The 26,242-nt window shown below is 51.3% G+C and overlaps 3 protein-coding genes and 1 pseudogene across 7 annotated transcripts; 3 read left to right on the top strand and 1 right to left on the bottom strand.

Annotated features, from left to right (window-relative positions):
- The first annotated feature begins 426 nt into the window (after positions 1-426).
- Positions 427-4,764, top strand: LOC114144110 (calpain-2 catalytic subunit-like). Of its 3 annotated transcripts, none has more exons than XR_003595406.1 (3): positions 430-1,132; positions 4,432-4,546; positions 4,622-4,764. XR_003595406.1 is itself a non-coding variant. In XM_028016610.1 (3 exons), exons 1-3 carry the CDS (start codon positions 778-780, stop codon positions 4,636-4,638), a joined length of 447 nt encoding a protein of 148 aa, XP_027872411.1. In that variant the 5' UTR covers positions 438-777; the 3' UTR covers positions 4,639-4,764. The 3 variants fall into 3 exon arrangements, 2 of the variants coding, with proteins under 2 accessions (XP_027872412.1, XP_027872411.1); XM_028016610.1 differs by having other exon boundaries at positions 438-1,092; XM_028016611.1 differs by lacking the exons at positions 4,432-4,546; positions 4,622-4,764 and adding an exon at positions 1,606-1,721 and having other exon boundaries at positions 427-1,132.
- LOC114144111 (uncharacterized) lies at positions 4,656-7,401 on the top strand (annotated as a pseudogene).
- On the bottom strand, positions 7,391-21,404 carry aars2 (alanyl-tRNA synthetase 2, mitochondrial (putative)). Of its 3 annotated transcripts, XM_028016582.1 has the most exons (22): positions 20,885-21,399; positions 16,251-16,439; positions 16,028-16,173; positions 15,764-15,955; positions 15,541-15,685; positions 15,300-15,445; positions 15,127-15,235; positions 15,015-15,053; positions 14,831-14,939; positions 14,629-14,756; positions 14,334-14,472; positions 14,094-14,263; positions 13,914-14,027; positions 9,055-9,195; positions 8,849-8,986; positions 8,681-8,784; positions 8,497-8,605; positions 8,284-8,409; positions 8,105-8,215; positions 7,948-8,031; positions 7,721-7,834; positions 7,391-7,649 (listed from the first exon to the last, which is right to left on the bottom strand). In XM_028016582.1, the coding sequence occupies exons 1-22, from the start codon at positions 21,083-21,085 to the stop codon at positions 7,482-7,484; spliced, it is 2,922 nt and encodes a 973-aa protein (XP_027872383.1). In that variant the 5' UTR covers positions 21,086-21,399; the 3' UTR covers positions 7,391-7,481. The 3 variants fall into 3 exon arrangements, 2 of the variants coding, with proteins under 2 accessions (XP_027872383.1, XP_027872382.1); XM_028016581.1 differs by having other exon boundaries at positions 13,914-14,263; positions 20,885-21,400; XR_003595405.1 differs by lacking the exons at positions 7,391-7,649; positions 7,721-7,834 and having other exon boundaries at positions 8,012-8,031; positions 8,481-8,605; positions 13,914-14,263; positions 20,885-21,404.
- Positions 17,601-20,528, top strand: LOC114144105 (general transcription factor II-I repeat domain-containing protein 2-like). The gene is made up of 2 exons (XM_028016598.1): positions 17,601-19,770; positions 19,939-20,528. The coding sequence occupies exon 1, from the start codon at positions 18,162-18,164 to the stop codon at positions 19,377-19,379; it is 1,218 nt and encodes a 405-aa protein (XP_027872399.1). The 5' UTR covers positions 17,601-18,161; the 3' UTR covers positions 19,380-19,770; positions 19,939-20,528.
- Positions 21,405-26,242: the final 4,838 nt, after the last annotated feature.

Below are 26,242 nucleotides of genomic sequence, written 5' to 3'. Positions count from 1 at the left end.
TCAGGACCGATTTTGATACTAATCGTGCGATATTTGTGGGCGTGACGGCGATTTCAAAATTATCTTGGGCTCAAAAAATCTCTTCATTTCTCACTCTAGCAGAGATCGGCTCTCACTCTAATTTTAGGAAAAATTAGAAACTTTGGGTCGCTAAGAGGCAAATTGTGGACAAACCGTAACTGGTATCGACGAGCCGTCTTCACTTTCAAAGAGATCACAGACGTATCTACAAAATGAAATTTGAATGGCATTTCTACGTGAATTCGTGACGACACAGAGAATCCTCAAAAATAGGGTATTTCTAGGATTTTTCCCATTGACTTATAATGGGGTTTTTTCGTAGTTTTTTGCTAATTATGTCGCCACGTTAAGCCCAAATCCCACCAAAAATAATAGCTCCAATGGCGTGAATTTTCTGCACGTTTTGATACCTCATTTGTAGGTGTGCACGCAGCGGTATGAGCCGCATTAACGGTTACGGATGAAAAATAAAGAATTATAAAGAGACGCTTGTTGGGTGTAGAGTAATAGGTTCCTGCCATTGCTGTGCATGGCAGGCCCCAATGATGGTGTAAACAGCAGGGTGGAGGCGCCATGACTCAGGCTGCAGGAATGAGGCAGTTTTTTGGGAACAGGAAGTCTCTTCCTGCTGCTCGCTGCCAGTGCCTTTCACAATAAAAGCATGCGCGCAGCAGAAGCCCTTCTGGGTCGGAACCTCTTGGACTTTTGGTTCGGGGTCGTTCTGGTTTTTCTGTTCCTCCTTGGGTTCACTTCTTCATGCAGAACCTTGGTTCTGATTCCGGTTCGGACCTGAGGCTTTCTGACCTTTCTCCAAATCAAGAAGGAAATAGCTTTTATTTTGGAGGGCCCGCCCTCACCTGGCAGCAGGTGGCCCCGCGCTCCTGGCATCACTCACCTGGAACCGGTCTGGGCCGGTTCCAGGCCGTCCGGTACCTGGACCAAGACTACGAGGCTCTGAAGCGGCGCTGCCTGGAGACGGGCCGCCTGTTCCCAGCGCTGGGCTCTCTGGGCGTCAACGAACTGGGCCCGAACTCCTACAAAGTTCGAGGGGTTTCCTGGCAGCGACCCACGGTGAGTTCTGACTCGGTTCAGTTCATCCGGACCGAGATAGGTAGGTGATGCTCTGATCTGATTGGCTGGTTCCGTCTGACTGGACCCAGCTGACAGATCTGAGATCAAGTTCTCTTAGAACCGGTCCAGGTAAATCAGTCTGGACCAGAACCTGAAAAGAACCACAGCGGTCATTAACCAGATACAACCAGATTAAACCAGATTAAACCAGTTTAACCAGATTAAACCAGATTTAACCGGATTAACCAGATTAAGTGGGCCAGAGACAGACAGGTTCTGGTTCTGATGAGGTTCTGATAAACCCAGAAGAATTAACAGAACCCGTCCTGCAGCAGAACCTGATCCAGTCATATTCTGGCTTTCCCGGTTCCTTCAGAACCTTTGGGGAGTTCTGCGGGTCGAACCGGGCCTGTTGGAAACATGAACCCCACTGTGGTTCTTCCCGACCCTGTTGAACCGGGCCAGAACCTCTTCCTGCCGGTAACAGTTTGATTCTGATCTGGACTCAAACAGGACCGGGTCAAATTGGACCTGCTGGGATGAGAGGAGCTCCAGACCACCCGGAACCGGACCCGGATCATCGTCCTCTCTGAACGTCAGAACCATCGGCAGCCGGAGTTCTTGGTCTCTGGAGCCTCCAGAACCGACGTCTTCCAGCTCTGGGTGAGAGCCGCAGCTTTTCCAGAACCAGGCGGACTGGAAGAACCGGTTCTACAGGGAACGGCTCCGAAACAAATAAACCGACCGTTGATTCCTGAGGAATCGGCGCCGCCTCCGTCAGAGGAAGACGCTTCCCCTTTTGTTGAAGTCGGCTGAAACTGGACCAGAGTTCTGGTTCTGGTGGGAATACCGTTCTCCCTGGAATGGCCTCCACCACTAATCAGCTCCAGTCCAGGGAGAACCGGGCCTCTGCAGCAGTCTGGACCCGTCCTTCAGTCTGCTGTGAGGCGTAGCTTCCTGAAGGCCCGGTCCGGACATGACGGTTCCCAACAGGCGGAACCTTTTTCTTTATGTTCCTGCATTTCTGTCACTCAGCAGCAGCTGCAGCTTCTATTCACAGCATCAACAGCCAGGAAATGATTTTTAACTTCCTTTGTAAAACATAAATAGCAAGTCGCTCAGTGACCCAGTGGGTCGGAGGTCATGTGACTCACTATGAGCCACATGGAGTCCGAATATCGATGGTCAGGAAAATGGAAGCAAATAATCTGAGAAGATTTGAGATGAATTATTAACATGATAGCAAGATAAGAAAGGGATCCGATTTCACAGGTCGGTAAAAAGTTTTAAATAAAAAGTGGAGAGCAGGTTAGTTATGCTAACTTAACTTTTATCACCTTAACTTGTCAATGTCAAATTTATTTATATAGCACTTTAAAAACAGGTATAAAACTGCACCGAAGTTGGAACCACAAGAACCACAAAAACACACATTAATAAAAACAGAGAATCAAAACACTAGTTCAAATAAATGCCAAAGAATAAAAATGAGTTTTGAGAAGCGATTTAAAATGATCCAGGCTGTGGGCAGATCGAATCTGGAAAGGTAAATTGTTCCGTAAAATCAGAAAAAGCCCGATCTGCTTTCCTCTTTAGTCGGGTCCGAGGAACGGTCAGTAACATCCTAGGGTTCTGGACACAGACTGAACTTTTAAAAGGTCCCGAAGATAAAGCGGAGATAACCATTTAAAACTTTATAAGTCAAAATCTATTCAGCAGCCAGTGTAAAGAGGCCAGTATGGGCCTTATATGGTCACGCTTCCTGGTTAAAGCTTCCTGGTTGAACTTGTACACTTGCTGCAGTTCAGAGTATTTCGGTTCAATTTACACAAAACAAGGCGACCCACAGAGATTCTCTGACAGATAATCAGAAGAGCAGGTGTTTAAATGAGCTAAACAGCCAGAGTGTTCAGGCATCACTTCCTAATGAACCATCCATCCATCTTCCAGCTATCCGGGGTCGGGTCGCGGGGTCAGTAGACTTCCCTCTCCAGCCTCTTGTTCCAGCTCCTCTGGGGGAATCCCGAGGCGTTCCCAGGCCAGCGAGAAACATCGGGAATCGTATCCTGGGTCTTCCTCTCCTCCCGGTGGGACCTGAACTCCTCACCAGGGAGGCGTCCAGGAGGCATCCTGACCAGATGCTCCTCAACTGGCTCCTCTCGATGTGAAGGAGCAGCGGCTCTACTCTGAGTCCCTCCCGGATGACCGAGCTTCTCTCTCTAAGAGAGAGCCCAGACACCCTACGAAGGAAACCCATTTCGGCCACTTGTATCCGGTCCCCCTTTTTGAACAGGGGGACCACCACCCCAGTCTGCCAATCCAGGGGAACTGCCCCCGATGTCCATGCAATATTGCAGAGTCACATCAGCCAACACAACCCTACAACATCCAGAGCCTTAAGGAACTCCAGGCGGATCTCATCCACCCCCGGAGTCTTGCCACCGAGGAGCTTTTTAACCACCTCGGCGACCTCGCCCCCAGAGATTGGAGAGCCCAACCCAGAGTCCCCAGGCGCCGCTTCCTCAATGGAAGGCATGTTGGTGGGATTGAGGAGGTCTTCCAAATATTCTGCCCACCGGCCCACAACGTCCTGAGTCCTTCCTAATGATGCAAAATGAAAATACAAAAACATAGATCTGCATCGGACAGAATGTTCTGTTTGGTGCTTTTCGTACTTTTTTGTGTGGGAAATGTTTTTGTGTTTTTTTAGTATTGCACTTGAACTAATCTTTGCTCTTTGCTGCGTTGTTTACTGCTTGCCATGACAGAAACCTAAATATTTATAGATTTATATGCAGAGAAAATATATATTTTTACATCCAAACATCAGCATCTCAGCTTTAAGCCACATTTTATAGAATCCAGTAATAACCAACCAGACAAACATTTTTTACGTCTTTAATATTTGCTATATTAAACACACATGATATACAATACAAAGTCTGATTCATTTGGTTTACAGAAGTTATTATTTGAAATGTTTAATAACATTTTGATTGCTACTGAATCTCATGTTGTTGTTTTTAGCACTTGATAAAATCAGACAATAAAAGGAAATTATGTGATCATTCTTGACGGCTGCCCAGAGCAGCCAATCAGAGCCCAGAGCAGCCAATCAGAGCCCAGAGCAGCCAATCAGAGCCCAGAGCAGCCAATCAGAACCCAGAGCAGCCAATCAGAGCCCAGAGCATCCTATGAGGTGTTTCCTGTACCTGTTATTGGGTCAGGGTCAGTTAGAGCAAAGTTCAGATCCAAAGTTTGTGGTCTCATTAGATCATTGATCCAAGCTGATCTGTGATTAATGAATCTGGCTCCGCCTCTTTCCTGTGCGTCTCCTAGGCGACTGCCAGCTGCCATCGCCTCACTGACCCTGAACCAGGAGGTTCTGGCCCGAGTCGTCCCGGACGACTCGGGCTTCAGGGACGGAGACTACGCCGGGATCTTCCACTTCCAGGTAGGAGTGGCCGGGACCGGGCAGAGGACGTCTTTCTGTCCGTCCACCGACGGTTCTGGTCCTGTTTGTCCTCAGTTCTGGCAGTTTGCTGAGTGGGCAGACGTGGTGATTGACCAGCTGCCGACCCGAAACGGAGAGCTGTTGTTTGTCCATTCGGCTGAAGGAGGAGAGTTCTGGAGCGCCCTGCTGGAGAAGGCCTACGCCAAGTAAGAACCCATCAGAACCAGAGCTGGTCCTGGACCAGGTGGATCCAGGCTTTGAGTCTGACCCGGAGCTTCCAGAGGACACCGGGTTCTGGACAGGAGCCTCCTGGTTCTGGTGGTTTATGTTCAGATGATTCTGTTCTCATTCTGCAGATTCAGGAACAAATCAGTTAAAATCATGTGACCCCGCCCCTTTTGACCCCGCGGGTTTAACGGCTGCTCTGTCTGGAGGAAGCACCACTGAGGACTTTGAGGATTTTACCGGCGGCATCGCGGAGGTCCATGACCCGACCCGACCCGGTTCCACATCATCCAGAAAGCTCTGGGCCGAGGGTCGCTGATGGGCCGCTCCATCAACGTGAGTGAACCACCTGTCTGTCGGACCGATGGTCAGACCCGGTTCTGTTTCAGATCACCAGCTCGGCCGACTCTGATGCCGGTCAAAGGCCACGCCTACTCTGTGACAGGTGCAGACCAGGTGAGGATCTGCCCACATCGACCCCGCCCTGGCCAGGTGGGCCAGGTGGGCCAGGTGAGTAACTCTGCTTGTGATTGGCTGCAGGTGGAGTACCAGGGCGACATGGAGAAGCTGATCTGGATCCGGAACCCCTGGGGTCAGGTGGAGTGGACCGGCGCCTGGAGCGACAAGAGGTGTAGAACCTCAGAGGTTCTGATGGTCTCCATCCGAATGTCAGAACCAGAAATCCCATCAATCCAATGTAACCACGACAACCGTCTGTTGTGGCGCTGCATCAGCGATGAGGACAGCGAGTTCTGGTAGAACCTCTCTGTCCTAGTCCACCTGGGCCGCCGTCAGTTAGCTAAACCCTCAGATTTGTCTTACAGGATGTCTTTCTGCGTCACTATTCCCACCTGGAGATCTGCAACCTGACGCCAGACGCTTTGAGTAACGACGACGTTTCCAAGTGGGCGTTCTCCTGCGGGTCACCGGCCGTTCGGGGCGTGGCTAATGCGGTTGCTTCTTCCCCTGCAGAGCGCTGGAGGACCGGCTGGAGGACCGGCTGGAGGAGGTGAGAGTTCTGACCCGGTTTGCTCGGCTCAACGGGTCGAAACGTGGCGGCTGATCCGAGCTCTGCTCTGACGCAGATCGAAATCAACGAGGACGATGGATTCAGACGTCTGTTTGGACAGCTGGCGGGACAGGTGAGCCAGTCTCTGACTGGCCGATCGGAACAGCCGCGGTCCGGTCCAACCGATGACTCTCCCCGCAGGCGAGCTGCAGAGGATCCTCAACAAGGTGGTGACCAAACGTAAGGAAGCCCTTCAGGGCCTGTGGCTCCGCCCCCTTCTCTGTTTCACCTGCAGTCGCTGCTGAGGGTTTAGCCTCCGCTCTGTCCTCCACAGGTTCCGACATCCGGACCAGCGGCTTCAGCCTCTACACAACCGCAACATGGTCAACCTGCTGGACGTGTCCTTCAAAATAAAACGCCACCACACAGACAGAGGCGGTAACAGGGCTCTTATTGTGAAAACATTGAGTGTACAGGAACCAGTTTAGGGAAGTTGATGGTTGCGGTGGGAGATGGTGGTTTCCATGGTTTCGGTTCTGAGCAGATCCTGAACAGGGCCACAGAAGGACGGCAGTGGGAAACTGGGTCTGGTCGAGTTCAAGATCCTGTGAACCAAGATTGAGAACTTCTTGGTGAGTTGGCAGTTGGTCGGTGACCTCTGACCTCTGACTCCTGACCCCGCACTCACTTGTCACCTTTGGGTTCCCGAAAATCTACCAGAACCGAGACGCGGATAATTCTGGGACCACGAGCTCGGCCGAGATGCAGATGGCGGTGGACGAAGCCGGTGAGTCCGCCCGGGTTCTGGCTCCGCTTGGGTCCGGGACCCGACCCACTGGTTCTGGCTCCACTGGCCCAGAACCGGCTACAGCCAACCGGACCTCACCATCGACTTCAATAACTTTGTGAGCTGCTTGGTGCGGCTGGAGAACATGTTTGGTGAGTTCTGACCCGGCCCCGGGGAGACGGGCAGAACCCGACCCGAACCCGTCCTCAGACATGCTCACCGGACTGGACAAGGACGGGTCCGGAACTGTGGAGCTCGGCCTGATGGCGGTACCAGGCTTTGGTTCTGAATGTTTCTGTGGTCCAGTGTTCCTCTGACAGGAAGTCGGTCGGAACCGAACCGGCTCAGAGCGCGTGTTACTTTCATCGGCCTGATGGTGGCGCTCCTCCTTTCAGCCAGCGTAGCAGCAGGTGGGGGAGGGGGCCGAATGATTTTCAGGACGGTAGATATGTGACCCCTGGAGGAGTACGGAGGCCCAAAACGGCCAAAACCAAAACCTAAGAATTAATCTGACATTTGAAATGATTTCTCGGTAAATATTTTAAATATTCTCTGGATTTGGAACGTTCTGCTGTGACCCGCTAACCGAGCCGGCCCGGTCCCACCTGCTGCTTTAGAGCGCTCTGTGTGAAGCTTTTATTTTGAAAGTCGTCCAGTTCTGATGTAACGGATGTTTGTTTCCTGCAGTGGCTCAACGTGTCTCTGCTCCAAAGAACGGCCCGGTTCTGGTTCCGACCCAGACGGCAGCAGATGTTCTGGTTTCTTTTGGTGTTTGGTTGTTTATTTGTAAACAAACTGATGTAATCAATAATCAATAAATGAATCAAAAATTCAGTTCTGGTTTTATTTCTTCTAAAACAAAGAAATCTCTGGGTCCAATCACAGCGCGCCTCCTGGGGGCGGAGCCTGTGACATCATTGCCCTGCCTTCTTGCGGGCGAAGTCTTCGGCCCACCTCAGGGCCTCTGTGATGTCACCGCTGCTTCCGGTTCCCTTGGCGACCAGCGCCGATCCACCAGCACTCCCCCCCAGGCGGCAGCACAAGGCCACCGCCCAATCAGAGGCGGCGAGGGCCGGTGAGTCCTGCGGAGGAGAAGCACAGCCAATCAGAGGTGGCCAGTGACGGCCCCGCCCTCTATGATGTCAGCAGTTACCTTGGGAACCTGACAGGCACAGAAAACCTTCCCAGAATGCCTCTGGTGAGCGAGCAGCATCACGTGACTGAGGGGGGCGGCGGCACTCAGCTGGTTGACAGTCTTCATCAGAACCTGGAACAGAACCAGAACCGATTCGGTCATGTTAGTGCTCCGATCCCGGACCGGAACCAGAACCAGACTCAGTTCCAGTCGGATCAGAACGCGTCGGGCCCGGTTCTACTCACTGATGGCGAGTCCGTCTCCACGGCGTCCACCAGCAGCTCCGTTTGTCCGCGCCGCCGCAGCAGCGCCGCCGCGCTCTCCGCAGCCTGAGCAAAGCATGATGGGACAGCGTGAGCGGCGGGCGTCTCCAGGCGCCGTGCCATCCAGGTGCGTTCTCACCTGCTGAGCCTCCAGCTTCCTGATGGCGGCGCCGATGGAGCGCAGCGCGGCCCGCAGCCGGACCTGCAGTTCCCGGCGCTGCCACTGGGGGACGGGCGTGTTGTCCACAACCTGCCAGACACAGCTCAGGGTTAAACCGTCGCCTCGCTGCTGCACTGCATCATGGGAAGGACACCTACGTCAGACAGGACGCTGGCCTCCTTGGAGAACTGGAGGGCGGAGCCTAGGCTGGAGGGGGCGGAGCCTGACAGTCTGGCTGACAGAGAGTCCACTTCCTGGGACAACGCCCGGCCCATGTCCCTCGCCTGCAGAGACCAACGGAACCGGTTCGGTCCAGTCCCACAGAATCTCAGCTTGAGTCCAGCAGAACCATTACCTGAGCCATATCCCACCTGCACAGCGTCCTGACCCGTTACCGCCACGATCCGGCTGATCCCCTTCACCAGCTGCTTCTCAGAGACGATCACCAGATCCTGGATGGATCCGGTCTGCAGCAGGTGGCTGGAAGAGACACCAGAGGTTCACCTGGTTCACCTGGTTCACCTGGGGCGGGGGAACAGGTGTGTGCCGTCTTACGTCCCGCAGCACAGCTCCACCGACGTCCCTCTGTCTGTCCCGCCGTCCAGCAGCTCAGAGACCGGGACGCCCAACGAAACGATGCGGACCGGGTCCGGATACACCTGCAGGGGGCTGAGCATGAGAACCCGGGACGCCAGGTGGGACCGGGACGATGTTTCTGCTCACCTCGTCCGCTGTCCTCAGGCCCCGGATGGCGCCGGCGAGCCGCAGAGGAACCTCCAGGGTGTGGACGTCCTGATTGGCCGAGACGACGTCACGGACGCACCTGTCCACCTGCTGCAGCTGGGCAGAGCTGAGCGAACCCTGAGGAGAAGCAACAGAACCTTCAGAACCGGCAGACCCGCTCGGCGGGCCGTGGATCGGGTCAGAACCTTCACGCTGAAGTCAAAGCGCAGGCGGTCGGCCGAGATGCGAGAACCTCTCTGCTGGACGGATCGACCCAGAACCGATCGTAGGGCGAAGTTCAGGATGTGGGTCGCCGTGTGCTTCACCATGCAGGACAGCCGGTGGGCCTGGGGACAGGACCGGAACCAGAACCGGACAGGGTCGGAGAAAACACAGACTATTACAGAGAACAGAGACACCAAACCGAACCGAGCCAGAGCAGAACCAGAGCAGAACCGGGACGAGTCGATAACAGGATCAGTTTTCTCTGGTGTTTCCTGGCATGTTGTGAACTTTGTTAGGTGTCAGCAGCTGTTCTGGTTCTGGTCGGGCTGACTGACCAGTGTGAACGCTAACATGGTACGTTAGCAGCATGCTATGCTAACGGAGCACCAGCTGGAAGAGGTTCTTGTGGGACGGACCGGACCTCGGAGGGTCAGATGGACCGGCCCGAAACAACGCTGGCTCCAAGTCCGGACCGCCGCCAGCGCCGCGTTAGATCAAGTTTTATCACTTGTGGATTTTAGAACTCTTCAGCAGGAAGCCGACCGGATCAGGATCGACCTGGCTTCCTGTTTCATATCCAAGAGACTTTAACAACTTAAAAACTTTAAATGGGTTAGTTGCTCCTTTTCTTTTGAAACTTCATTCTGTGTCCAGAACTTTCAGGTCCAATAATCCCTGGGACTGGAACTTCAGAGGAAAAGAGATCGGGTTTCTTCCATTGCTGCTCCTAGGGGCCCCATCAGCACCACCAGCAGCATTTCACCATGGATGTAGTTTAATTGTTTTAAAGCAGTCAGTGATAATTGCAGTTTACTAAGATGCATTAATGAACAGCTACAACTTAAAGATTTAACTCATAGCATCAGACTGTTGCTATGGTAACAAAACCAAACTGTGAAGATTGTTCTTTGAACTTTTACAAAGTGAACTTGCCAGGTCCCTAAAATCTTAAATTTAAATGTTAAACAATTTAAAATCTTTTAATTGATTGATGCTGAAACCATCAAGTCAAGTTCAGCAGCATTCATCATCTCTTAGTTCATTTATGCCTTGGGCCGGCTCAAAATGTGACCAGCATGACATTATTTTTTAGAACCAATGACTGATGACTTAATTTGGATTTAACAGAAAAGCTAATAATTGACATTAATTTTAATTGTACTGTTTACCACCTTATTGTGGTGGAGGGCTTTTAGGGCCCCAATGATCCTAGGAGCTATGCTGTCGGGGGCTCCATGCCCCTGGCAGGGTCACACAAGGCTGACAGGTGAGGGACCAGACAAAGCGCAGCCCGAAGACGCCGATGATGAATAAAAACATTGGACTTGGTGTTCCCTCGCCAGGACGCGGGTCACCGGGGCCCCACTCTGGAGCCAGGCCTGGAGGGGGGGCACGACGGCGAGCACCTGGTGGCCGGGCTTTTTCCCATGGAGCCCAACCGGGCTGAACCCGAAGAGGAAACATAGGTCCCCCCTCCCATGGGCCCACCGTCCGTGAGAGGGGCCAAAGGGGTCGGGTGCAGTGCGTGATGGGTGGCAGCCGAGGGAGGGGACCCTGGCGGTCCGATCCCCGGTTGCAGAAGCTCTTGGGACGTGGAATGTCACCTCTCTGGTGGGGAAGGAGCCGGAACTAGTGTGTGAGGTCGAGAGGTTCTGGCTAGAAATAGTCGATCTCACCTGGACGCATGGCTCTGGTTCTGGAACCAGTCTCCTTGAGAGGGGCTGGACATACTTCCACTCTGAAGTTGCCCAAGGTGAGAGACGTCGGGCAGGAGTGGGCATACTTGTTGCTCCCCATCTCGGCGCCTGTACGTTGGGGTTTACCCCGGTGAACGAGAGGGTAGCCTCCCTCCGCCTACGGGTGGGGAGACGGGTCCTGACTGTATTTGTGCTTACGGGGCGAACGACAGTTCAGATTCTCCTTCCTTTTTGGAGTCCTTAGACGGGGTACTGGAGAGGGCTCCTCCTGGGGACTCCCTTGTTCTACTGGGGGACTTCAACGCTCACGTGGGCAATGACAGTGAGACCTGGAGGGGCGTGGTTGGGAGGAACGGACCCCCGATCTGAACTCGAGCGGTGTTCTGTTGTTGGACTTCTGTGCTCGTCATGGATTGTCCATAACGAACACCATGTTCAAGCATAAGGGTGTCCATATGTGCACTTGGCACCAGGACACCCTAGGCCGCAGTTCGATGATAGACTTTGTCATCGTTTCATCGGATCTGCGGCCGTATGTCTTGGACACTCGGGTGAAGAGGTGCGGAGCCGTCCACTGACCACTACCTGGTGGTGAGTTGGCTCCGGTGGTGGGGGCGGAAGCCGGTCAGACCTGGCGGCCCAAACGTGTTGTGAGGGTCTGCTGGGAACGTCTGGCGGAATCCCCTGTGAGACGGAGCTGTAACTCCCATCTCCGGCAGAACTTCGAACACGTCCCGGGGGAGGTGGGGGACATGGAGTCTGAGTGGACCGTGTTCTGTTCCTCCATTGTCGAGGCGGCCGATCGGAGCTGGGGCCACAAGGTTGTCGGTGCCTGTCGCGGCGGCAACCCTCGAACCCGTTGGTGGACACCTTCGGTGAGGGATGCTGTCAGGCTGAAGAAGGAGTCCTATCGGGCCTTTTTGGCCTGTGAGACTCCGGAAGCAGCTGATGGGTACCGGCGGGCGAAGCGGCATGCAGCTCGGGTGGTTGCTGAAGTAAAAACTCAGGCGTGGGAGGAGTTCAGAGAGGCCATGGAGAAAGACTTCTGCACGGCTTCGAGGCGATTCTGGTCCACCATCCGGCAGTAAGGCACCAACACTGTTTATAGTGGGGATGGTGTGCTGCTGACCTCTACTCGGGACGTTGTGGGCCGGTGGGCAGAATATTTGGAAGACCTCCTCAATCCCACCAACATGCCTTCCACTGAGGAAGCGGAGCCTGGGGACTCTGGGTTGGGCTCTCCAGTCTCTGGGGACGAGGTCGCCGAGGTGGTTAAAAAGCTCCTAGGTGGCAAGGCCCCGGGGGTGGATGAGATCCGCCCGGAGTTCCTTAAGGCTCTGGATGTTGTAGGGTTGTGTTGGCTGATGCGGCTCTGCAATATTGCATGGACATCGGGGGCAGTTCCCCTGGATTGGCAGACTGGGGTGGTGGTCCCCCTGTTCAAAAAGGGGGACCGGAGGGTGTGCTCCAATTATAGAGGGGTCACACTCTTAAGCCTCCCTGGCAAGGTCTATTCAGGGGCCTGGAGAGGAGGGTCCGTCGGATAGTCGAACCTCGGATTCAGGAAGAGCAGTGTGGTTTTCTCCAGGACCCTGCTGAGGGTCCTGGAGGGTTCTGGGAGTTCGCCCAACCAGTCTACATGTGTTTTGTGGACTTGGAGAAGGCGTTCGACCGTGTCCCTCGGGGAGCCTTGTGGGGGGTTCTCCGGGAGTATGGGGTACCGGGCCCTTTGATACGGGCTGTCAGGTCCCTGTATGACCGGTGTCAGAGTCTGGTCCGCATTGCCGGCAGTAAGTCGGGCTCGTTTCCGGTGAGAGTTGGACTCCGCCAGGGCTGCCCTTTGTCACCGATTCTGTTCATCACTTTCATGGACAGAATTTCTAGACCAGCCAAGGTGTTGAGGGGATCCGATTTGGTGGCCTTAGGATCTCATCTCTGCTTTTCGCAGACGATGTGGTCCTTTTGGCTTCATCAGATCGTGATCTGCAGCTCTCGCTGGAGCGGTTCGCAGCCGAGTGTGAAGCGGCCGGGATGGGGATCAGTGCCTCCAAATCCGAGGCCATGGTCTTGAGCCGGAAAAGGGTAGAGTGCCTTCTCCGGGTCAGGGGGGGTGTCCTGCCCCAAGTGGAGGAGTTTAAGTATCTCGGGATCTTGTTCACGAATGGGGGAAGAAGGGAGCGGGAGATCGACAGGTGGATTGGCGCAGCGTCTGCCGTCAAGCAGCGCTGTACCGGTCCGTCGTGGTGAAGAGAGAGCTGAGCCAAAAAGCGAAGCTCTCGATTTACCGGTCGATCTACGTTCCCACCCTCATCTATGGCCATGAGCTTTGGGTCATGACCGAAAGAACGAGATCGTGGATACAAGCGGCCGAAATGGGTTTTCTCCGTAGGGTGGCTGGGCTCTCCCTTAGAGATGGGGTGAGAAGCTCAGTCATCTGGGAGGGACTCAGAGTAGAGCCGCTGCTCCTTCACATCGAGAGGAGCCAGTTGAGGTGGCTTGGGCATCTGGTCAGGATGCCTCCTGGACGCCTCCCTGGTGAGGTGTTCCGGGCACGTCCCACCGGGAGGAGGCCCCGGGGAAGACCCAGGACACGCTGGAGAGACTATGTCTCTCGGCTGGCCTGGGAACGCCTCGGGATTCCCCCGGAAGAGCTAGAAGAAGTGGCTGGGGAGAGGGAAGTCTGGGCCTCCCTTCTGAAGCTGCTACCCCCGCGACCCGACCCCGGATAAAGGGAAGAAGATGGATGGATGGATGGATGGACATATTGTTTTTAAGATTGTAGAGTTGCGGGTTTAAGTGTTGGCATGGTCTTCCAGTAACATAATTAATCAGTAATATTTTGTGTTTCCTGTCAACTTAACGTGTTTTAATGCAAAGACCCGATGGATCGCCTCGGCGCCGGGCCGCCGGGCCGAGCAGGAAAACCTGGATATTACTTCTCTTTTCATCAATTCATTTTGTTATCATTTTTGTACAGCACTTTTTTAAAGTGCTATATAAATAAATTTGACATTGACCAAGGCCGCCACACACACACCCACACACACAAACTCTCTTCACGGCCAACAGAGAGGCGGAGCTTCCTGTGGCTGAACTTCAGTACGGTGACAGTAAAGATATTCTGGTTCTGGTTCTGTTGGTACCTGATCCAGGTGAAGCTCCACCAGGTCTCCAGTTCTCAGGTGGTCCGGAACCGTCACCTGGTGGACCACGTATCCTCCGGCCCGGTTCACCGCCTCCACTGAGAACAGAACCTCCTGGGGGATAGAACACCTGGAGTCGCATGGAGACTCGGCAGACGTTTCCCATGATGCTCGGCTCACCCGCAGCCCGCCGCGCGTCAGGTAGCCGCGGTCGTGTGACTGGCCGCCCTGCTCCGAGTAGAAGCAGGTCTGATCCAGAATCACTCCGCAGCGCTGACCCGGGCCGACTTCCGGAACCAGCGCCCGACCGTCGTACAGAGCCAGGACCGTCGCTCGGCATGCTGGGAACACTGGGAGGAGACGGGAGGAGTTACGACGTCGGCCAATCACAGGCTGCCTACCTGTGTGAGCAGCGCCTACCATATCGGCCGTTCTCCAGGTGGTAGTGGTACTTGGGGCCGTCGTCGGTGTGAGGAACGCCGGCGTGCCGCAGCGCCGCCAGGCTCAGGACATCTGGCAGAAGGCGGGGCTGCGCGTCCACATGCTGCTCCGCCCGCATCTGGAAAGGTGACATCACCACTGACATCAGCTCCTTCACAATAAAACCTCCCATGTAGCTTTTCACAGGAAGCCAAACAACCGCCATGATGCTGGAAGCGTCAGTCTGACCTCTGACCTACAGAGGACCAGCAGGTGCATCATGGGACTCCCTCACCTTCTGGTCATGGGACACGAGGCGGTCCAGCTCCTGGCGGTCCACCTGGACGCCGCGCTCCTCCAGCATCAGGTCCACCAGGTCCAGAGGGAAGCCCAGGTCCCGGTGTAGCGACCACGCCGCCGCCGCTGCGGACGAGCAGCAGGAAGTTAGCTTACCTGCACACCTACGCCTGCAGATCACCATGTGCGGCGCGGCGGACCGGGGAAGGGGCCGCCGTCCGTCCGGAGGCAGGTCCTCTGGATCAGCCGGCTGCCACGCTGCAGGGACGACAGGAAGTGACCCTCGTTCTCATCGATGATGTTAGCGATCTGAAAGAGACGCCACCGCTAGTGATCACTTCTTGTGACATCATTCATGTGCTGCTCCTGTGGACCAACACTCACCCGGTCCGCCTCCCGGGACAGCTCCGGAAATGAGTCGCCCTGCCGGCAGAGGTCAAAGGTCAATGAAAGCACGCGGTTGCCAGCCAGAGGGATGATGGGAAATGTATTGTACCAGAGTCTGAGCCACGGTGGGCACCAGGCTGGCCAGCGAACCCGGCGGAGCCTGCAGAACCTCGGCACAGAACCGGACCGCCCGCCTCAGGATCCTCCTCAGCACCAACCTGGACCGAACAAACGGGTCAGCGTGACATCACGGCGCCGCCAGCCGATGGGCCGCACACTCACTCGGCGCCAGACATCCCAGGATGCACTCCGTCGGCGATGCAGACTGCCAGGGTCCGGACGTGGTCAGCCACGACCCGGTAGGCCCGGTCTACCTGGGCATCTGGCGCCGCGCCCATCCTGCCGCCGTAAGGAGCTGCCTTCGACCGCTGCGGACGCAAAGACAAGTCGCCATGACGACAGGCCTGTCGCCATGACGACAGGCTGGTCGCCATGGTGACAGGCCGCCCTTCGACCGACTCACCTGGTGGATGGCGTCCAGCAGCGGCGTGAACAGATCCGTGTCGTAGTTGGAGCGCTTCCCCTGCAGAACGCCGACCAGTCGCTCCAGTCCCATCCCAGTATCCACGCTGAACTGGGGTAGCAGCCGCAGGCTCTGGTCCGCCTCCCTGAGGCAGACTGGGACCAGTTTACACGGCTCTGAGCTGGTTTAAACTGGTCTGAGGTGGTGTGGTGCGAAGCCAGACCTGTTGTACTGGATGAAGACCAGGTTCCAGATCTCCACCAGCTCGGATCCGCCTGCGTTGACCAGCGCCGCCGCGTGCCGGCCGCCCACGTGGTCGTAGTGGATCTCGGTGCAGGGGCCGCAGGGGCCCGTGTCCCCCATCTCCCAGAAGTTATCCTTCAGACCGAATGGCAGCACACGCGACACAGGAACCCTGCGAAGCACAGACCCGGGTCAGAACCGGGTCACGTGGCCCAGAACCGGCCGCAGTCCCGCTCGGACCTACCCCAGGTCCAGCCAGATGTCCCGGGTCTCCCGGTCCGCCGACAGACCGGAGCCGGCGTCTCCTCCAAAGTACGACACGTACAGTCTGTCTGCCGGTATCCCATAATACTCGGTGAGGAGGCTCCACGCCATGCGGCACGCCTCTTCCTGTCACACACAGACACGCTGAAGCCCCACCCACTTTGCAGCGGAAGCCCTGCCCCTGCAGCGGAAGCCCCGCCCACCTTGAAGTAGTCCCCGAAGGACCAGCTGCCCAGCATCTCGAAGAAGGTGTGGTGCGTCCCGTCGCGCCCCACGTCCTCCAGGTCGTTGTGCTTCCCTCCGGCCCGCACGCAGCGCTGGCTGTTGGCCACGCGGCGCCACAGCGCCATCTGGCTGCGGGGGTCCACCGTGCCCAGCAGCACTGGCTTGAACTGAGTCAGAACCAGAACCGGTTAGGACTGGAGCAGAACCAGAATGCGGTAAAGCTAGCCGCCTCTTTGAAAATGACAGTAAAGCCCAAACTCGATTCTCACGTGCGCCACGTTACGGCTCCCTAATTTACCAGATCCTTTCAGAGTAAAGGATCAAAGTCGGTTCATGTTTCATGTACTGCAAGTAGATTTCCTGCGGCTTCACGGTTAGACATTATATTTAGGCAGTTGCAAAAGGAAATTATGCATCTGAAAATGAATTCAAATTTATGGTATGAAAAAAAATACTGTTAACCATATACATGAAACCTCAATAAAAAATGGTGACGTTACACGATGCGTTCTCTCGCTCCAGGTTGACAGAAAGACATTTCTAGAAAACAGAGTCAATGGCCTACGGAGCTGATGTGTATTTCAAAATAAGAGCCGACCAAAGGAAGACGATTTGATTTTTATTTTTCAAAAGTAGACATACACATTGTTGAAAAACTCAGTTTCCAGTGACTTCTCTCACTTCTGGGTGGCAGAGGGTCACCTCTAGAGCACAACCAGCAAATGTCAACCACATCTGATGGTTAATTTCAAAATAAAAGCATGGCAACTTAGAGGGGAAAAAATGAAGATGTGGATAGGGTTGCTGCCTAGAGGTGACCCTCTGTCATTGAGAAGTGAGAGAAGTCGCTGGAAAGTTTTTCAGCTTTGCTTAATGTCCCCAATTATTACCGACACATTATTTCTTTTAAATAATCTACTTGCCGTAGATCAAACATGAACCGGATGTGCGCTTTTATTGTGAAAACAGCATGTAAATGGGGGGAAGGAACCGTAATGTCTTTAGCTGAGCTGTGCCGAGAAACGCGCGCCCTGCCGCGGGAGCGCGCATCTCTCTAAACTCTCCATATTGGTGAGAAAACGGACTGAAATCTGACCGAAGAGGAAACTTTTAAAGATATTTGTAACATTGTCACGTTTCTTAACCATGTAAGCCATAAAACGGTGGGTTTTATTTCGCGGATTAATTGAAATAAATACGGTTTTTATAGCTTTATTGAGTCAAACGTTTTTCAGTGTCTGATGAAAATGTTGATGGTTTGAAATTCTCCGATTTTTCTTTTAACACAATAATGGCTTAAAGCATTACAAAACAGAAGCCCGTTATGTAGAACATTTTATATCATCTTTAACTGTCTAGTCCAGTGGTCCCCAAACTACGGTCCGCGGGCCGGATCCGGCCCGCCTCCACATTTGGTCCGGCCCCCTGAACAATACCAGAGGGTATTTTCATATATGCTATGCTTACTTCTACAAAATATATTTGTATTTGATAATAAAGTTGGACTTTTGCAATAAAATGTTCCTTAGTTATGAACTTTTTTCATTATTAACTATTAGTTAGTAACTATTTCATACACGCATATAATGTGACATTCTGTTCCACCCTTCTGGGGTCTGTGCCAATATCTGGCAACCCGCAGCAAAAAATCGTAACCCCGCCCCTCTCAAAGAGAGAACAGAATAATGGCGAAAAGATTAGGTAAGAGAAAAATTGATTCACAATGCAGGGCATTTAACCTGCAGTGGAAAAACTTTTTTTTTTTGTTCAATGCAAAGAAAAGGCTGTCTGTCTCATCTGTCAAGAGACGGTGGCGGTATTCAAAGAATACAATCTGAAGACACTATGAATCCCGTCATAAAGACAAGTATGATAGCTTGCAAGGCCAAATGCGAGCAGACAAACTCTCAAAGCTAAAAAGTGGACTGTTAGCTCAGCAGGATACATTTGTACGCCAAGTTCAGCTGAACCAGTCATCTGTTCGGGCCAGCTTTCGGGTTGCTCAACTGATAGCAAGCAGCGGTAAACCTTTCACTGACGAAGAGTTTGTCAAGAAATGCATGAAAGCTGTAGTGGAGGAGGTGTGTCCCGAGAAGAAAGACGTCTTTAATGCCGTGAGTCTATCAGCCAGTACAATCACCAGACGCATTGAAGAAATCGGCGGTAATATATATACCCAGCTGCAGCAGAAGGCGAAAGAGTTTGAATTTTTTTCGTTAGCACTGGATGAGAGCACGGACGTGCAGGACACCGCGCAGCTGCTCATTTTTATTCATGGAGTTACTGCAAAATTTGAGATGTGCGAGGAGCTGGCAGCCCTCCAAAGTCTCAAAGGGACTACAACCGGGGAGGATATTTTTGGAAAAGTGTACCAAACCATGGAAGAGTTGGACCTGGACTGGTCAAAGCTGGCCAGCATCACAACTGACGGGGCTCCCAATATGGTGGGCATGTCTTGGGGTCCAATAGGACGCATGAACCGGGAGTTTGAAGAACGAAGTCTCACCGCACCGCTACAAGTCCACTGCCTAATTCACCAGCAAGAACTGTGCTGCAAAGTGTTGACGTGGAATTCTGTCATGAAGGTTGTGGTGTCGTGCATAAACTTCATCAGAGCAAAGAGTCTTAAACACAGGCAGTTCCAAGAATTCCTGTCTGAACTGGAATCTGCGCACGGGGATGTGCTGTACTACACAGAGGTCCGATGGTTGAGCCGGGGCAGAGTTCTGAAGCGTTTTTATGAGCTGCTACCTGAAATTAACGCATTTCTTCATTCACAAAACAAAACTGTGCCAGAGCTGAAAGACCCAGAATGGAAATGGCATCTCGCATTTTTAACAGACATGACAGAAATGCTGAACAGCTTTAACTTGCAGCTACAAGGCCAGGGGAAACTCATTTGTGAAATGTATTCACACATCAAAGCATTTGAGGTGAAACTAGAGCTACTTCTGGGACAAGTGAAAAAGCACCGTTTCATCCATCTCCCTGCTACACAAAATCTCTCTGCAGAGAACCCAGCGGTCCCTTTTCCAGCTGAAAAGTGTGTGGAAGCACTGGAAATGCTAAAGGTGGAGTTCGGTGGAGTTCAGTGTGCGATTCTGTGAACTACATGTTTATGCAAAAGAAATCCGTCTTTTCCAGAAGCCCTTTGTTGCCGACATCGATGAAGCCCAGCCTTCTCATCAGTTTGAGTTGGCCGAGTTACAGAACTGTGATGTTCTGAAAGACGCGTTCAAGCCCAACAGTCTCATTGACTTCTATGCCGCCCTCCCAAACAACACGAACCCCAACATCAGAAAACACACAATGAAGATGTCCACACTTTTTGGCAGCACGTATATCTGCGAGCAAAACTTTTCCCGTATGAAACTGCTGAAAACTTCAATGAGATCAAGATTGACAGATGAACATGTTGGAGACTGGACTGGAAAACCGACATTCAACTTCTCACCAGCCGGATTCAGGCCCACAGTTCACACTGATGAACGTACAAAGGTAAAATCACTTTTCTGATTTGAATGAGTCGTTCTGAGTATAAAAATATAATCATAATAAAATCTACTGGGATAAAATCCATCTCCACAGCCATACTGGTAGTGGTACTGGTTGTGCTGTGGAGGTTATGTTCGGTTTCTCAGCCTGCTTGCTTTGTGGGTTTCACAGGGAAGTTGATGAGCTGCAAACAGCGACGTCTACAAGCTACTGGAACCTGCAAAAAGATTATCAGAAAGGAACACAAGAACTTTGAGAACCTGCTCATTGGACCATTGAAGTAAGAGATTCTGCTCTGACAACTAAGCTGAACTTGGACCTGTTAAGACTGTGCATGGAGACTGTTATTTAGTTATTATTTATTTCATAAATAGTGTTATTTATTTCCTGACTTTGTTCTGTGAAGAATCCAGAAAGGGTTATTTGATTGTGCTTTCTGGAAAACAATACATTTTTACGTTTAGACACTCTTGCAATCGTCACACTTTTTCTGTTACAAACTGACCCCTGATGGGAAAAGGTTCTGATGGGAAAAGGTTCTGATGGGAACGTTTTCCCATCAGAGAAGGGAAAAAGTTTGGTGACCCCTGGTGACCTTCCTCATCGGTCAGTGGACTATCTGATCTTATGCTTCATTATTTCACAACACAGCAGGAAATATTCATAAAAGCCACTTTACTCAAATCTAACTCTTAAGTTCACATTCACCAACCTGCTTCCACTTCCTGCTGTTTCATCCTGTGTTGTGACGTCATAAATTCATAAGATCAAATAAAAACGGGGCCTGTAAAAATCAGCAGCTCATAATTTGCTGTGACAAAATATCAGCCGGTTCTGGTTCTTTGGGCCGGATTCCCTGCAGATTCTGGATGAATCCCTGCTGAACTGGACCAGAACCAGAACCATCTATCCCTGTTTCAGTCTTCTCCTGAGCTGAACCAAACTGGCCGATCGGAACCGATAAGGTTATTTTCTGGTATCATTTCTTATATTTGGTTCTGATGTCTCTGACCCAGTTACAGGACAGTTCCGTGCAGAACTGTGTCAGAACCGGAACATACATCTCGTTCATCCTGACTGGACCGAGCCGGACCAAAACACGCAGAACCAGGCTGACCTGGTTCATTCCAGCGTTCACGAACAGCAGGCTGGGATCTCCTCTGGGCCGAACCGGAGCGGACGGAACCAGCAGATGTTGGTGTTGATCCCGGAAAAAGTCCAGAAAGGTTCGACGGACCTGCGCGGCGGGCAGGCCGCTGAAGGAGCGTCCCGAGGCGGGGGACAGCCGCCGCAGCCTCCGGAGCAGCAGCCGCATCATCTGGATCACAGCGACACCGAACCAGGTCGAACCAGAACCACGTACAGCCTCAAGGACTACAGGAGGCTTCCCGGCGCATGCGCACTGCGACGCAGTTCTACTTCTACCTTAGACAATTTGGACAGTCAGCGCTGCTGCGGCGCCTGCTGTCAGGGTGGAGCTACTGCAGCTGAAACAAACTGACAGGTTCGGCTCGGTTCTGCTAGAATTTACAAGGTCAGGATTTGGCGCTCAGTCCTCGAGAGGTTGAGAGTGATCAGAAATAATATTGATAAACTTATAAATAAATAATAATAATATTTATCCCGTGACATCTGAGCTATCACAGACAGACAGACAGAGGGACAGACAGACAGACAGACAGAGAGAGAGACAGACAGACAGAGAGACAGACAGACAGACAGACAGACAGACAGAGAGAGAGACAGACAGACAGACAGACAGACAGACAGACAGACAGACAGACAGACAGAGAGATAGATAGATAGATAGATAGATAGATAGATAGATAGATAGATAGATAGATAGATAGATAGATAGATAGATAGATAGATAGATAGATAGATAGATAGATAGATAGATAGATAGATAGATAGATAGATAGATAGATAGATAGATAGATAGATAGATAGATAGATAGATAGATAGAATAGATAGATAGATAGACAGACAGACAGACAGACAGACAGACAGACAGACAGACAGACAGACAGACAGACAGACAGATAGATAGATAGATAGATAGATAGATAGATAGATAGATAGAACCTGAATTGAATCATCAAGAACTTCTTGAATCTCGAGTGTCTTGTGGTTCTGGGTCGTGGTTAGAACCCAAACGCGAAGCTTCAGTAATTCAGAATTAACGTCATTAATCTGAATATATTGTGAATTTTGTAACTTTCTATGCAACAATGGTTGATTCCTCTGACGTCATAAAGATCAGGTCTTATGCGCAATTCTGTTCCCCTGTGAAAATCTGCCCCCTTGTGTCGGGAGCGCGCATTGCAGCCAGAGAGGCGGATCTGACCATTTTCACGGCGCTTCTGATCGATTTCTCGGTAAAAACAACTCAGTTAATCATGTCAAGCTTGTAACATTTAGTTTAATCGGCTGCTATTGTTTACAAAATTGTAAAAATAATTAAATAAACGAGGTCTTTTTAAGACTTCCTGAAAAGACGAGAGCGTAGACTTTCTGGTAAATCCCGTTATAATGTAAAATATTACAGATTACTGTATTAAGGAAATTTCTAATATACAACATGCTATCACACATAACAATCCATCCATCCATCCATCTTCTTCCGCTTATCCGAGGTCGGGTCGCGGGGGTAGCAGCTTCAGAAGGGAGGCCCAGACTTCCCTCTCCCCAGCCACTTCTTCTAGCTCCTCCGGGGGAATCCCGAGGCGTTCCCAGGCCAGCCGAGAGACATCGTCCCTCCAGCGTGTCCTGGGTCTTCCCCGGGGCCTCCTCCCGGTGGGACGTGCCCGGAACACCTCACCAGGGAGGCGTCCAGGAGGCATCCTGACCAGATGCCCGAGCCACCTCAACTGGCTCCTCTCGATGTGAAGGAGCAGCGGCTCTACTCTGAGTCCCTCCCGGATGACTGAGCTTCTCACCCTATCTCTAAGGGAGAGCCCAGCCACCCTACGGAGAAAACCCATTTCGGCCGCTTGTATCCGCGATCTCGTTCTTTCGGTCATGGCCCAAAGCTCATGACCATAGATGAGGGTGGGAACGTAGATCGACCGGTAAATCGAGAGCTTCGCTTTTTGGCTCAGCTCTCTCTTCACCACGACGGACCGGTACAGCGCCCGCTTGACAGCAGACGCTGCGCCAATCCGCCTGTCGATCTCCCGCTCCCTTCTTCCCCCATTCGTGAACAAGATCCCGAGATACTTAAACTCCTCCACTTGGGGCAGGACACCCCCCCTGACCCGGAGAAGGCACTCTACCCTTTTCCGGCTCAAGACCATGGCCTCGGATTTGGAGGCACTCATCCTCATCCCGGCCGCTTCACACTCGGCTGCGAACCGATCCAGCGAGAGCTGCAGATCACGACCCGATGAAGCCAGAAGGACCACATCGTCTGCGAAAAGCAGAGATGAGATCCTAAGGCCACCAAATCGGATCCCCTCAACACCTTGGCTGCGCCTAGAAATTCTGTCCATAAAAGTGATGAACAGAATCGGTGACAAAGGGCAGCCCTGGCGGAGTCCAACTCTCACCGGAAACGAGCCCGACTTACTGCCGGCAATGCGGACCAGACTCTGACACCGGTCATACAGGGACCTGACAGCCCGTATCAAAGGGCCCGGTACCCCATACTCCCGGAGAACCCCCCACAGGGCTCCCCGAGGGACACGGTCGAACGCCTTCTCCAAGTCCACAAAACACATGTAGACTGGTTGGGCGAACTCCCATGCACCCTCCAGGACCCTGCTGAGGGTGTAGAGCTGGTCCAGTGCTCCACGACCAGGACAAAAACCACACTGCTCTTCCTGAATCCGAGGTTCGACTATCCGACGGACCCTCCTCTCCAGGACCCCTGAATAGACCTTGCCAGGGAGGCTTAAGAGTGTGACCCCTCTATAATTGGAGCACACCCTCCGGTCCCCCTTTTTGAACAGGGGGACCACCACCCCAGTCTGCCAATCCAGGGGAACTGCCCCCGATGTCCATGCGATATTGCAGAGTCGCGTCAACCAACACAACCCTACAACATCCAGAGCCTTAAGGAACTCCAGGCGGATCTCATCCACCCCCGGAGCCTTGCCACCGAGGAGCTTTTTAACCACCTCGGCGACCTCGCCCCCAGAGATTGGAGAGCCCAACCCAGAGTCCCCAGGCTCCGCTTCCTCAGTGGAAGGCATGTTGGTGGGATTGAGGAGGTCTTCGAAGTACTCTGCCCACCGGCCCACAACGTCCCGAGTAGAGGTCAGCAGCACACCATCCCCACTATAAACAGTGTTGGTGCTGCACCGCTTCCCCCCCCTGAGACGCCGGATGGTGGACCAGAATCGCCTCGAAGCCGTGCGGAAGTCTTTCTCCATGGCCTCTCCAAACTCCTCCCACACCCGAGTTTTTGCCTCAGCAACCGCCCGAGCCGCATGCCGCTTCGCCCGCCGGTACCCATCAGCTGCTTCCGGAGTCCCACAGGCCAAAAACAAACACATAACAATATTTGAGAATTTGGCAACAGTTGCTCTTTATTCCCAAACGTTATGGGGGAGGAGAGAGAATGGATATTTCAGCTGCCTGAAATAATCTGTTCCCCTCCATAACATGGGAACAAATTAATTCAGCAACAATCTTTAACTGTGTTTATTCATTTCATCATCAATAATAAATCATGTTAGTTTGGTAGCATTTGCTCTTTATTTGATAAAGTTATGAGGGGGAACCATTCTGCTAATCAACACCACCACAGACGTTAGTGGTAATAAATGTTTTTAAACTCTAAAAACAATCTATATAAACAAAAACCACATGAAAACTGTAAAATGCCCACTTTCTAGGTGATCTACCCACAAGAGAAAAAGTCTTTGTCCTTGAATCCATTGGGGGAATCAAAACAAGACATCCAGAAATGTTTGCAAATCACAAGGTATGGATAAAAATGTAAGTTTAACTCAAGTATGGAAATCAAATAAAGTTGTTCTTATTAATATATCTATATTTACAGGGCATTTATGAGGAAGAAGGGGAGCAATGTCTCACGTTGGACATGTGACCCAGTCAAGCGTCCAAAACAACAGGATAGTTCATCATGTGGTGGATTTTCACTGAAGGTTTCAGACATATTGTCACACAGTGTATGACTTTAGGATTTTGATATATATTTTGAGACATGTACAGTGAATTACTTTCTTTGTTACTTAAATTTAAAGACATTAAATGAAGCTGTTCATTTCAGTTTGCAGAACAAATCCTATCAAAAGAGGTTGTGGATTTTCCTGTTTCCAGAGAGGCGGATAAGTTTCCACAGCATGAGACTTATCCTTAACATTAATATTCTTATTTTGAGTGTTTATGACAATTGTTATCATGATTACTATTATTTGGATGTTTGGCTAAAACATCTGTACTTAGCAAAACTTAAAACATTAACATGGACTCTGAAAACATTTATTTAAGGAAATTGTTTGTCTACAAATTAATAAGTACAATCATTTCATCTTCTATATTTTTTTATAAATGACTGTGTTGGTGCTTAGCACATCCTGTGTAACAGTTTCATACACACACACATTTATACGGTCACAATTGTACATGTAAAAGTGTGTGTGTGTGTGTTTTTATACTTTTGTTGTTAACAGAGGACCTAAAAGACTTGTGTCACTTCAGTGGAGAGATGGAAAGTTTGTTGTTGCTGAATTAATTTGTTCCCATGTTATGGAGGGGAACAGATTATTTCAGGTTACTAGAATATATGGTTCCCCCCTTATAACTTTGGCAAATAATGATCAAATGTTTTCAAACTTGCAGGATTTATTGTTGATGATGAAATGAATAAACACAGTTAAAGATTGTTGCTGAATTAATTTGTTCCCATGTTATGGAGGGGAACAGATTATTTCAGGCAGCTGAAATATTCATTCTCTCTCCTCCCCCATAACGTTTGGGTATAAAGGGCAACTGTTGCCAAATTCTCAAAATTGTTATGTGTGATAGCATGTTGTATATTAGAAATTTCCTTACTACAGTAATCTGTAATATTTTACATTATAACGGGATTTACCAGAAAGTCCACGCTCTCGTCTTTTCAGGAAGTCTTAATTTTTGTGCCCTGCTTTCAGCCATCCTCTTATATCAGCAATGAAAAATTATAAATACACACTACGTGTTGGAAAACTGTTTTGGTGACTGACTTTTATTTCTGTCAGGCGGAAGTGACAAAAGTTGGAAAAAGACTGATTCTCTTGGCGTTTAAAATAACACAAAACAGCGTAAAAAAAACCTCGTTTATTTAATTATTTTTACAATTTTGTAAACAACAGCAGCCGATTAAACTACAGTCCTGCTCACCATTATTGGCACCACTTCATGTTTTGCATAACTGAGTGAATATCTTCAGAAATAAATGGAAATATTCAAAACTTATATCAGCAGGATCTTTCAATTTGAGGTCCAAAGTAATTTAACAAAGACAAT

This window comes from Xiphophorus couchianus, chromosome 5, assembly GCF_001444195.1.
Source record: "Xiphophorus couchianus chromosome 5, X_couchianus-1.0, whole genome shotgun sequence".
Lineage (NCBI taxonomy): Eukaryota > Metazoa > Chordata > Actinopteri > Cyprinodontiformes > Poeciliidae > Xiphophorus > Xiphophorus couchianus.
This window is presented reverse-complemented; position numbering and strand designations above follow the sequence as displayed.

Bases quoted from the DNA above. Each gene is read 5' to 3' on its own strand.
- aars2 (XM_028016581.1), bottom strand. From the start codon at position 21,085: ATGATGCGGCTGCTGCTCCGGAGGCTGCGGCGGCTGTCCCCCGCCTCG. The intron at 15,686-15,763 runs GTCTGGCTTCGC...AGTCTGCCTCAG, and splicing joins GTCTTCATCCAGTACAACAG to GGAGGCGGACCAGAGCCTGC. The intron at 14,264-14,333 runs GTAGGCGCTGCT...GTCTCCTCCCAG, and splicing joins CCTGGAGAACGGCCGATATG to TGTTCCCAGCATGCCGAGCG.
- LOC114144105 (XM_028016598.1), top strand. From the start codon at position 18,162: ATGCGAGCAGACAAACTCTCAAAGCTAAAAAGTGGACTGTTAGCTCAG.
- LOC114144110 (XM_028016610.1), top strand. From the start codon at position 778: ATGCAGAACCTTGGTTCTGATTCCGGTTCGGACCTGAGGCTTTCTGAC. The intron at 1,093-4,431 runs GTGAGTTCTGAC...TGCGTCTCCTAG, and splicing joins TTTCCTGGCAGCGACCCACG to GCGACTGCCAGCTGCCATCG.